This window comes from Corapipo altera, unplaced genomic scaffold (genome assembly GCF_003945725.1).
Source record: "Corapipo altera isolate COAL_440 unplaced genomic scaffold, ASM394572v1 23, whole genome shotgun sequence".
In the NCBI taxonomy this organism is placed as follows: Eukaryota; Metazoa; Chordata; class Aves; order Passeriformes; family Pipridae; genus Corapipo; species Corapipo altera.
Window position 1 is genome coordinate 22,264,087 of NW_020884878.1, and position 12,025 is coordinate 22,276,111.

Consider the following 12,025-nt stretch of genomic DNA (forward strand, 5'->3'; position numbering starts at 1 on the left):
AGCAACTGAAGTCAGTTTTGTGCAAAGTCATTTTACTATACGAGACCATTAAAAACATACTACAATGTTAAAACTTAAGACTAATTTCCATTGAGGCATGTATCAATCCATGTACATAGACATAAGTAAATGCATACTATTACATAAGTAACAGACATACTATTGCTAATGAGTATCTCTATGGATATTATTTAGCAGAACAATCTTTCTCTCCTTTTTTTTTTTTTAATGGTATTGCAAAGCTTTCAGTTTGGGGCATAATTTGCTAATACCATTAAAGTAATACTTCATAAAGGTGTTGATTTTTGCAAGGCAGCCTAAAAGTTGATTAGCAAACTATAATGACTATTCTGATTGCAATTAAAAAGCCCTTCCAAATGGGTCAACACACCTAAGTGCTATCTGCAGTCATTTAGATTTTAACATCATGGTTATTACTTATTATCAGGCTGCACAATGAGATATTGATTACTTTTAACCTTTAGATCTCAGAATCCAGGAAAAGTCGAGGTAGTGACACAGTCTACCTTTCCTGTCTGGTAAACTTATGGCCTTTAGTGGAATTCTAATGACTTCTATTGGCAAGGCAAGACTGAAATTAGTTGATTCTTTTGGCTCATGTAGAAATGATGGCGTATCTAAAAATACTGCATATATAGCAGATTTGTAGTTACTCTCTACAAGGGGCTCAATCCTGTAGCGTGCTGAGAGCTTCCTCCAAAGTGATGGCCATCATCTTCTCCCACTGACTGTTTCAGTAGCTCTGTGCAAGCACTGACAGATTACCAGGCAGCCAGAAGGAATCCTAGACCGTGCAGAATATGCAGAGTAGGAGCAAAAATCTTCATGTTTTCTCGTTTATAACCAGTTCCCTAAACATAATGTCCAAATATATAACTCAACAGGCTGTTAATCTTTTAATAAGTTTTCTTTATATGGGAAATCTACTTGAAATAAAGACAACTACAATACAGCTTCAGTAGGTACCCAGAACTCATTTTAAATGGAGCAAAGTAATCCAATTAAACTAATCTGTCTTACAAGTTAAAATGATATGAAGAACATTAATTGATCCTTATAGGCTGCTGCTATTTGAGCCCTCTCTCTGTTTGCACAGCATTTGGAACTGCTTTGCACATTTGTATCCTCTAATGGCAGAGAACTCAGGCCCCCAGTTCAGGAGAATTATGGGCAAGAGAAACATATAACTGTTATGTGTTAGATTAATTTGCAGAACACTTGGCATTTTATTGCCAAGTAGTCAAATTGTTCCAAGTTGTTCCGGAAGGTTGTTATTAATAGTATGTTTTCTGAGGAAAGTTCTGTCTACTTTTGGAACTGCATTTCTGTTGCCAAGGAAACTCCTTGAAGCACAGCATTCTAGGAGCACACTGCTGCTTTTGTTTGCCAGTATCCTATTCATATCATCTAAGTAAGCACTTCACATACTTTAGCCTCCAGTTTCAAATGTTGAAGTTCTTATGTATTTATATTACTGCGTTAAAAATAGTTTATGCTTCTTTTTAAACTCAGAGTCTCTTGCAAGATTATTTTAACAGTTGCATTAAAGAGCAGTTTTTTGTGTTTTTTTTTTCTTTTTCACAAGTTTGCAATGAATTAGTTTTAATTTGAATAATAGCTCCATAGGTTATAGCACTAGTCCTTAAGTGTTAATTATCTTTTCACTCTGAAATTAATGTAGTCATTTCCTACTGACTCCTCTACACCATTATTGAAGGGCTGAGGAAAACATGTCATTGAGTTCTGAGCCAGAACTGTTGTTGTGATTAATCCTGGTCACATGGCCAATCTCTGCCAAAAGGAGATCACTGAAAAAAGGTGACAAAGACAGTGATTTCCTGTCAGCAAAGAGTACGACAGGGCTGTCTAGAAGTGATGCAAATGAGGGAAACTTTCACCACGGTTTGTTTGATCCACTCCGGGCCCCAGCACACTGAGCCAAGGAAAAGGGCACAATGGAGCAGCAGCACACCCAGAGGAGGAAATTAACTGCACCTTCTAAGCAGGGATAGCGCTTCCAGCCGGGAAGCAAAAACTGCTGGGAGATATTTTCCCCTCAACTTTTTTTGAAATGTATCCTTAGTTTTTGATGTGCATTTTTGTGTTATTTAATACATTGGACTGCTTCCCTTTGATGAAAGAGTTCAGCAGCTAACCTGTTCAAAAGCTGTGCCAACTAAATGTTTTCAAAATTTTTGCACTTCTACATAAGGACCTTTTTCCATCTATCATGACTACTCTTGTTGAAGACTTACTAGTACAAAACTTTCAGCTTATACAGTTTGTGTTAAAACCACCATACATTGCTTGTAATCTGACAGAAAAAAAAATATTTCTTTTATTTGATATTTTCAAATGTTTAGTTAATTCTATTCTGAGCATACTAACAATTTTAACAATCATATTTTATTTATTTAAATGGGGTTTTAATCTAACACAATTAAGTTTTGCAATTAATCCTCTGAGGAAAATTGAAAGTATTATCATTAACTTTTCTGCCTAGTATACTCATTTCTAATCTCCACAGTTCCAGTAAATACTGATTTGCTTCATTTTTGAACATTCAAGTTACAGAATTACTCAAGTTCCCATTAAAGGGCTAATTAGCAGAGTTTAAATTCTTTGGGTTTGATCCTCCAGTAACAGCATATGAATACAGTTGAAGTCAATGCAAGTTTTGTGTACTTAGAGCTTATGAGATCAGGCTCACATGCAGTAGATTAAAATGAAATAAACATGATACATTTGGCATTAAACTGAGCTATTACAGAAGTACAAAGAAGCAAGAGTCGAAAAACATGGAAATGTTCCTTTTAGTTTCTTCTTAATTAATAGTTAAAGCATTAGAGAACAAATAAACTCTCATCAATTCATTCTGTGACTGCTGATTTTCAAAATCATTACCTAGTTTAGGACTGTAAAGCAGAAATCACTTATGACCATGCTGTCTTTTTTAAAAATTTTTGCACAGAAACCTAGGAAATCTAGAGAAATTAATACATATGTATTCAGCATTACAAAAAAATGTGGCTGTGCTGTTCCTATTGTATTTGGGGCAAAAGAAAACCTAGTTAAAGAGAGATAATAAGGATCCTAGTAAAAAAACTATGAAGTTCCTGGAATATTATAGAATAAAATTAAGCTGAGAGTTGACTTAAATGCATATGGACTCTGAAAATAGAGTACTGTGAAAATACTCTAACCATGAAAATACATTTCATTTTCCCATATACAATTTTAGCATTTATATATGGTGTTATGCTGCTTTAATGTATGCTTTTCCCTTCTGAATTACCTGTTTTATCATTGCTCCTTCCCATTCATAGGCTCCTTAGGGGCAATGATTACTGTTGGTAATAGTGATACCACAGCAGGTTCCCTGGCAGAGACAGCTTGCTGAGCTGGCTCTGAGCAGCAATTACTTTTCAGCTCAGGAAGTGAGAAGAGAGATCCGTGGGTTTAGGAGAATCCACCAAAATGAAGAGAGTGCAATTAGCAGGTTCACATTTGAAGTTGTAATTGATAAAGAAAAATTAAGGCAAGATCTGTATTTTCATAACACCCCACTCCTCATTGAGGAATTCTGACAATAATAGCTGCCTGGATTTCTCTGTACTGTCTTCTCTCCCTACAGAGCAGAACGGCTGTGCTCTCTGGGAAGTGCAGGCAGTACTCACGCCTCTGAGCTGTGAGCAATAGACCATCCACGACTCTGTAAAAAAGCCTCGAAATAAAACGGGTGTCACCATTGATTAGAAGGGAGGTTTACTAGGCTAGTTTTATAAAACGATTAATACTGGTTTTGAGGGCATGATTCATTGTTATATGAATCTCTGAAATTAAAGATGATAAAGACCTGGTGATTTATCTGATCTTTCCTTTGCTAGAGCAGAATTGTTCCCACAATTACATTTGCTAATGTTGTCTGTTATCTACTTTTAAATGTCTGAAATTATGGGGCTTTCAACACTTCTTCAGGAGGTGGTTTATTTGGGGGGTGTGGGGGGGTGTGGAGCTAGGGGGTGTTGTTTTTTCGAAAGACTGATCATGTTTAATGCAATGCACTTAAGATTTTTATGTTACCTGAAAGTACGCCTTAGTGATCTCAGACAAACTCGACATTTCTACTTAAGTCTTCTACTCAATCCTTAACAATTTGCTTGCTGTTTTTACTAGAAGAGTATATGCAGCAAATATTCACCACAGGAGGGGAAGGAGTCTGTTCCTACCCTTCTTCAAGTGGTTTTGCAGTGATGAAGTACCAGATAGGTAGTTTTGAGATAGGGGCTCAAATCTGGTACAGAGCCAGGTGACCTTATGATGGAAACTGCAGGACAAATAAGCTTCCTGTGCTTTGGAATCAGTGCTGGTTCGTCTGTGCTGCTCAGCCTGCAGACTCAGCTACTCTAGTTCACACCAAGTTTCTGTTTTTACAAGTGTCATACATATCATAATACAGATTTTCATAATATTAAGAAACTATTACTTCCTATTTTGCATATACAATACTCCCCATTTTGCCACCATACTGTACTACATACATTATTAAATTATTTCTCTCTATTACTCTTCTCATCATGCATTATTATCATAGCTTTACCATCTATAATTCTTCTTAATGGTTACATTTAGATATGAGAAAGAGAAGTAGCACCTAAAATACTTGGGCTGGCTGCTTAAGCCTTGTTCCTTTTGGTATTGATGAATGAATTTTTGCCTTAATATTTTTGTTTACTGATTTATTTTTTTCTTTAGTATGGGACTAAAACTAGTTGTTAAATTAGGTATGCTACAAGCTGGCCTTATATAGACTGGCACTACAAAAAAAACTTTATTTTAGGTTCACAAGGAACTTTTTACCCATTTCTGATGTTTTTTATTTCTGAGCCCAGCCAAGGCCAGGACTGTTAATGCATGATTAGGTATGACGAAGCACTTAGAAAGTTAGGAAAAAGACATTAGGAAAAATAAGAAATAATTGCCAAAGCAAGAAATGGAGGCTAGTGAATTAAACTCACTTGCAGGCTAAAATAGTTGGGATCTGAATTATATTTACATTTATAAACATATTTTAACTCAGGTGACAACCCTTTCTCACTGGGTATTTTAAATAAAAGTGTCAAAATAAGAAAGAATAAAATTCAAGAAGACCATCAAGAAATTAAGATGCCAAAGCAAGAAAAAATGTATTATATTTAAGAAATTATCAAATCATGCAATCATAGAAGAAAGAAAACAACTTCTATTTGACCTTGAATGTACCATTTATTTGATAAGAAATAAAAAAAAGCTAGAGGGTAGTTGTTTCTTGTCATTATAGTGTTGCTGATTCTGTGGTTAGTTATTAATTTTATTTTTTATGATTCACAATCTGCTCTTTGAAATATGCCATATGCTCAAAGCAATTCAAGGATGACAACTGTCAGAATTACTCCAATAAAAATTGCCTAAATGAGGAAGATTTACTGCAGCCTGATATTTCTGTCGAAAGCCCCTCCTTTCTTTCCCCCACCACCCCTCAGACCCGCAGACTACAGCTTCTCAGACAGTGAAGCCTGAATCAATTTTCAGATCAAATCACACATTTTGAGGAAGTTCTTAAAAGTACTGTCTGTCTAAAAGAAGTGATAAAGCTTCTGGGTTAAGGTTGCTATAGCAAATAAGAGAAATCATGTGTGTGTTGTGTTACCTGTATGTTAGAATTAGACCCTATAAGTTCACCCTGCAAGTTCATAATCATGTTCTTCAAATCACAACCAAGTGTGAAGAGTTAACATGACAATGTCTACTTTATGTATAACTAATAAAAATTAAATTGGAAGAGTCCTGCATCCTGGCAGCAGCAAACCAAAATCAAGGAAAATGTCTTTCTTTCCAGATGAGGTCTGAAAGGTGGATAAAAATCCAGCTGAAAGCTCCAATCAAAACACATTTTGTTAAATGTTCCCATTTCATTTTTTTCCTTCATTTTGTTTCACTCTATTTATTAATGCAGTTTCATTTATTTCTATTCATCTTGAAGACAAATCTTTGTCCTTCTATAGAATTACACCAAATAGAATGTGATAAAGGGAACTTTCTTGCAATTATGATGTCGGTGCAGCCTGTCAGCGCACAGGGGATGGAAATGAGGTTGGAGACAGGGAAGGGAATTCTAATAGACACCATGATACATACAATGAACGCAGCGATATCCTGTGAGAGAAAGACTTGTCAAGCTAATCAGATCTTCTATAGCTAGGTAAAGGCAGTTATGGTAGCGCTAACCTTGTAAAGATGCTGCTGCTGCTCCTCTGACATCATCAGGTCATGGTTGTCCATCACAATGGATTCCATGTCAATCAGCCAATCCCAGAGCTCCTGGTATTCTGAATCAAAGTCCAAAAGGCTGTAGATAAGGAACAAAATGTATTATGCATAAATACTGTGTAGTTGTTAAAATCTTGTATTAGAATAATATATTCTTGAAAACTCATGATGTTCCAAGTTATATTTCTAAAGAGACATTCTGTATTTATACAGAGTGGATGAAAATGAAAACTGAAATCCAATTTAAGCCAGTGCTATGACCTAAATTCAGTGGCTGATGCCAAATCCTGACAACTGTTGGCATACTGCATTTGCTTCAAAAATTTTGAAATACAAATCCCCCATAGATACTATTTAATGGTTTTATATGGTAGATTTTATATTGAGCTAATTTTGCAACAATCATCTTGATATAATTCATATAAAAATATTAGTTACATAAAAAAATTACTAAATTCATCCAGCCATCCCTCTGCTGTCTATCTGCCTATGTGTGTAAATATCCTACATTTATTTTCATGGATGAGTAGCTAGCATTTCAACTTAACGCCTTAAGATAGGCTTGAGTGAATATGGTAAGCCAGTGAGAACTAAGGCCAGATACAGTATTAGACAGGTGTTCCCTACAGACATGTAAGAAACAAAGGTAAGGACAGGAAGTCAAAACAATGAATCCTTGAATAGCCAGCAATCATTAAAATTCAAAGGAGGATCACTACGGTTTTCAACAAAATAAATCATTAGAATAAGGAGCTTAAAAGGATTAATGTGATTCTCTATTGAAAGCCTACTGAATAAGTAAAGCATAGATTCTTCTAAAACACTGTGATACAAGACAGACGGTATATGGTGAAAAACTGCACATCCGTCAAAAAGGTACCTCTTGAAAGGGGATCTTCAAACTTACAGAATGGGAAATAGCAAAAGCCTTGCCAGTAGTATCAAAAAACTCCTATATTGATTGAAGAATAGTGCATGTCCACTAAAGCTAATTTCTCCAATTATTAACAACTTTTTAGCAACCCCACTAAAAAAATTAGCAGTGTTTCAACAGAGAAACAATAAACATGTTTTTAATATTATTAGTACTATCACAGTTTCAGTTATTAACTAGAGTACAATATGCATGGTAATTTTGAAAGTCTGTAGATAAAGTTGTGACAAGTAGAACTGTCTTTCTGCAAGAAAGCAGGCAAGAGAGAAGAAAGCATTTGACTTCTTTGGTATTATTTTCAATGAATTGACAACAAAGAAAGTATTGTATAATGCACAAGTGCTGATTCCTGCTTGTGAAGTAACTCTCTAGTTTAATCCACTGTACTTAGTGTACTTTTACTCAATAATTTATGAGATGCACCAACTTAAAGCTGCCTGCTGCCCTGAGAAGGTACGCAATGTTACTATAAAGAAAGAAGAGCAAGCATCAAAAGGCAAGTTACCATTGTTGAAATATAATAGTTTCATTTGGAGTTCAGGGCTTTTCTCCTGTTTCTGGAGGTATTTGACTCAGATAACATTTTGAAACTAACATAAAACTAAAGTCCATCTCGAATGGCATATTTGGCATTGATACTGAATCTTTATCCCTTCCCCAGAAAGCAGTATAACCATTCTGTGTCTTCAGTACCTACTGCTCCTTTTCTTCCCTTCCATCTTATCCAAATTATTCAAAGTCATAAAACTGACAGGCAGTTATTAAAACATATGTTTTATGATGTAAGATGCTAGATTTCATATCATATAAATCAGTACAGATTCAGTTGGACTTGGATGGTTTGTACCAATGAAATACCTAAATTAAGACATGAAGATGATGTGAAACAAAGCCTACATCCATCATTCATGATCTCTTGCCCAGAATGGGATGAGATGCCTTTGGAAATTGCATGAGGAAATGGACTTGGATTTTACTATAATAGGCAGAAGATGTGCTGGATCCAACCACCTGCTTTGTGTCTAAAGAACCACATCTTAGTTACAGTCCAAATTAGTCCATCTCTTAGTGTAATAGAATGAACCAATTCTTTAAAGAAACAGAAAAGCACTTTTCTTTGACCTTTATAAAACCCAGATAAGCACTAGAAAACAGCTGAACATTTTGATTTCAAACTTATGTTCTAAACAGGAACTGAACCCAAAACAAAGGGTGAGACAAACAGGATTCACTGGAAAAAAACAGGAAAGGATACAAGATACAGTGAGGAATTTTTTTTTCCCCGTAATTGCTTATTATCTCCTTTTTTTCTTTTTTAAATGATGTAATATAAAGTAATCTGGGAGCATTTTTAAGCGAACTGTCTATGGCAGTTATTTGCCTGAGTCTGAAGATAGTGTAGTCAGCCCACAAAGTATCATCAATATATTTTTTAATATGAATGCAATATTTTTAATGGTTTTAAAGTATCTCCAATATATATATTAAAAAAGCAGCTTTGTTGCTAAAATTAATGCCTTGCATCTAAAAGGATGAATGTAGTGATTGCTATTAAATTACTATTTGGAAGAGGATGCAAGTTACTAAGCTGTTAAAAAGATATTAAAAAAATCCAGAAATTGTAGGATCAGTGAGAGGTTAAGATTCAAATGTACCTGTCAGTATTTTTGTGATAGGTTTTTATTCAGAATCTACTTTTTCTGAGCTTAGTAGATTTTTTTTTTTTATTTTGCCACAGGCAGAACCAGGGAAAGCATAACTTCTGAAATACTGATGTGTATTGCAGCTGCAAGAACCATAGCAAAGATCTAATTTTGGTTGATTATCCAAATCCACCAATTGCTAAAAAAGAAATAAATTAGGTCATCTGTTTATAGAAACAATAAATCCTCCATTAAAAGTACCCAAAGATTGCCAACAAAAAAGCTATAATATTACTTAAATGGCAGGTAAATACAGCTTCCTTAATATAGATTTTTTGGTTGATAAGATAAAACCATTAGCTATGTAATAACTAAAATGACACTAAGAAGTATATTTTGTCTTGGTAAACAGGGAATCAGATATGCAGAGCTGTATGTCTAATCCCTTGAACCCTAAACATATTTCTTAAAATGTGGACATCAATTTATTATTTTGAATGAAAATTCATGAGCACCTTTCTCACGAGAAAACCAGTTCGTCTGTGGCATTAATAAATAAAAAGGAATGTGAAGCTATTTCCATCAGCCTCTTTCTCTATGTTTAACATGCACTTGCAGTTTGTAGTATTTCTTTGATGGCATAACTCACATGGCATTTAGAAGTACTGTAAACACACTGCTATGCCTACCAAACAAATTCAGCCAGACAAAAAGTTCCTTCAAGTTTCTGGGTCATAATTTTCTGGAACTCTTCTCACATGTTTTTATTAGGAAGATACAGAAGAAATTGGGGGTTTGACCTTAACAGTTTTAAAATTGCCTTACATTCTGAGCATACTTGAAACCCCCTATAATGCATTTCTCTCAAAGCCTCATCCATGAAAGCCCAGTACTAGCTGATGACAGACTCAGGATCTGGTCTTCATGTTGTACAATGGTGCTGTAAATAATTGTATCCATATCTCCCAATAGTACCTGTATGAACTTCTCCCCAGTTTTGAGGGGATGCAATATTTCCAGTCAGATTTACTGTAACATTTGGCACCTGCTCTCTACTACTCTTGGCTGCCTCTTGCTGCCTGGTTTGCTGATGTTCTCCTGCAGTGGATAGTCATTTTCTTCTCTTCCATTGTCACTTTAGCCATTTTCATGCAGATACACATAAACCCTCTGTATCGCCGCTTTAACAAGATCACTGTTTTGCAGGAAATCTCCTGGGTTTTATGCACCCACTAGCATCACCCTATTCTGCAAATACTACTCCACCTATCTGAGGTTAGCTATTTAATACACAAAGTCACCTCTCCCAAATCTCATACACACACATACCCATGTCATATAAAAAATTCTTTATCTACAATAACTCTTGTTCTCCCTGTGGACACTCTTCTTTCTCCAAGGTCAATCTTCAACAACAGCTAATTTTCCCACTTATGCAAATGGCCCCTTCTCTGTAGAGAGCACAGTCTCTAGCTACATCATTCTACCGTGGAGTTTCTGTCCACAGTTTTTATGCAGTAGGGAAATTTTATATCAATTCTATTTTCAAATAGCTGAAAGGCATTTCCATTGTGCTCAATACAGCACCTCAGACTTGTTCAACTGGAAGCGCTTCATCTGAATTCAATCTCTCCTAGTTTCTACAATGGCTGAATATGTGATACTGTAGTGGTCTGACTCCAGCCCTCTGGCCCCTGAAGTCACTGTTGAGTCTCTAAGGGCTGGGATGGTCAGAAGGGCCCAGAAAGGTGGCCACAGCACAGAAAAAGTAGGGAGCACTAGCAGATGACCATTCCCAGTCCTAAGCATGTAATTACAAGTGCAAACAAGTGCATTTAAGGACCTATTTACTTATCACATATGGTACATAGAGTTACAAACTGGATTTCTTCACAAAGCGTAAAGCTCTATATCCCCTACTCTCAGGAAAATCAAAAGTCTGTTGATGTGTTACTGGCTGACATCCTCTGCAATATTCCAGCCTTAAGTCTTGTTCACATTCAATGGTGGCTGCAAAATTAGATGCTAGTTTTGAACATGTAGCCCTCAGAGCACATTTATATACATATACACACCAATTCTGAACAAATTATTTTTATGGTTGGCACTAGCTGCACCAGCATGTTTGAGAATCTGACAGATTTCTGCATATGTAATCAAGATCTCAGTAATCCTACATAATTAGCCCACATCAATTTTTCTAAAACAGTCATCTTTCTGTATAATAAGAGAGGATGTTTACAAGGCTCATTTATCTTTACAGTTGGTAATTTAATAAAACTGTGTTTCCAAGACCTGAACATTGAGTTAACATCAGAAAATGAAGTTCTGGAGATAAGGAACTCATGAACACCTTGGTCAATGACTTTCCTTGCATAGGAAACTGCAGGCAAAAGTTCTATTGTATTTACTAGGAAACTTTTATCAGGATGAGGGTTTACCCAAACAATGAGCACTAGTTGGCTCCTTTGAACTGCTTTCGGCCTACACTATTATGATCTTACAGATATGTGTTTTATGTTCATTTTGGGGTGCTAGCAGTTGGAAGATACTGTTTTGAAAAGACCTTAAAGAAAAAGTCTTAATCCAGAACTACAAGTTTTCTTGATTGTGAAAAAGGAAGGGCAGCAAGAAGTCATTTTAGCATATTCCAATGATTAATTCGTCCAACATTCTTTGTTCAAAATATTAAGAAAGAGTGCTTTTATATGTACACTTAAATATATAATATATGTGTGTTTACATTAATTTAAAAAAAACAGACTGAAATGACCAAGTCAAGGGAAAACAGTTAAAATTAATGCTTTCTTGAAGTACAAAACTAGGATGTTTGAACTATAAGTGAATGGTTTCATATTTCCTAGTCACTAGAAGAAAAATTATTAGAGAGGTCTTGCAGAGGTATGAATACACTATAAAGATTCTTTCTTGGAAGATGCTAAGAAATCAAATTGTATAAAGCCACTGGAGGAGAAAAGCCTAAAGAATAAAGGATACATTACATTTTTTTAAATCCAGATAACAGATTACTATTAAATAATGTTAGGTAGTCCTATGAACAAACCATAATTTGGATAAATTATCCAGAACCCATTATTTTTGCATTCATATATGATAA

The 12,025-nt window shown here is 35.3% G+C and overlaps 1 protein-coding gene across 15 annotated transcripts in view; it reads right to left on the minus strand.

Annotated features, from left to right (window-relative positions):
* Positions 1 to 12,025, minus strand: part of AKAP6 (A-kinase anchoring protein 6) — a 274,869-nt gene that overhangs the window by 75,636 nt on the left and 187,208 nt on the right. For all 15 annotated transcript variants that reach the window (XM_027638234.1, XM_027638231.1, XM_027638225.1 and 12 more), the window contains one exon: positions 6,289 to 6,409. In XM_027638234.1, coding sequence (XP_027494035.1) covers positions 6,289 to 6,409 — 121 coding nt within the window. The remainder of the gene's footprint in view (positions 1 to 6,288; positions 6,410 to 12,025) is intronic.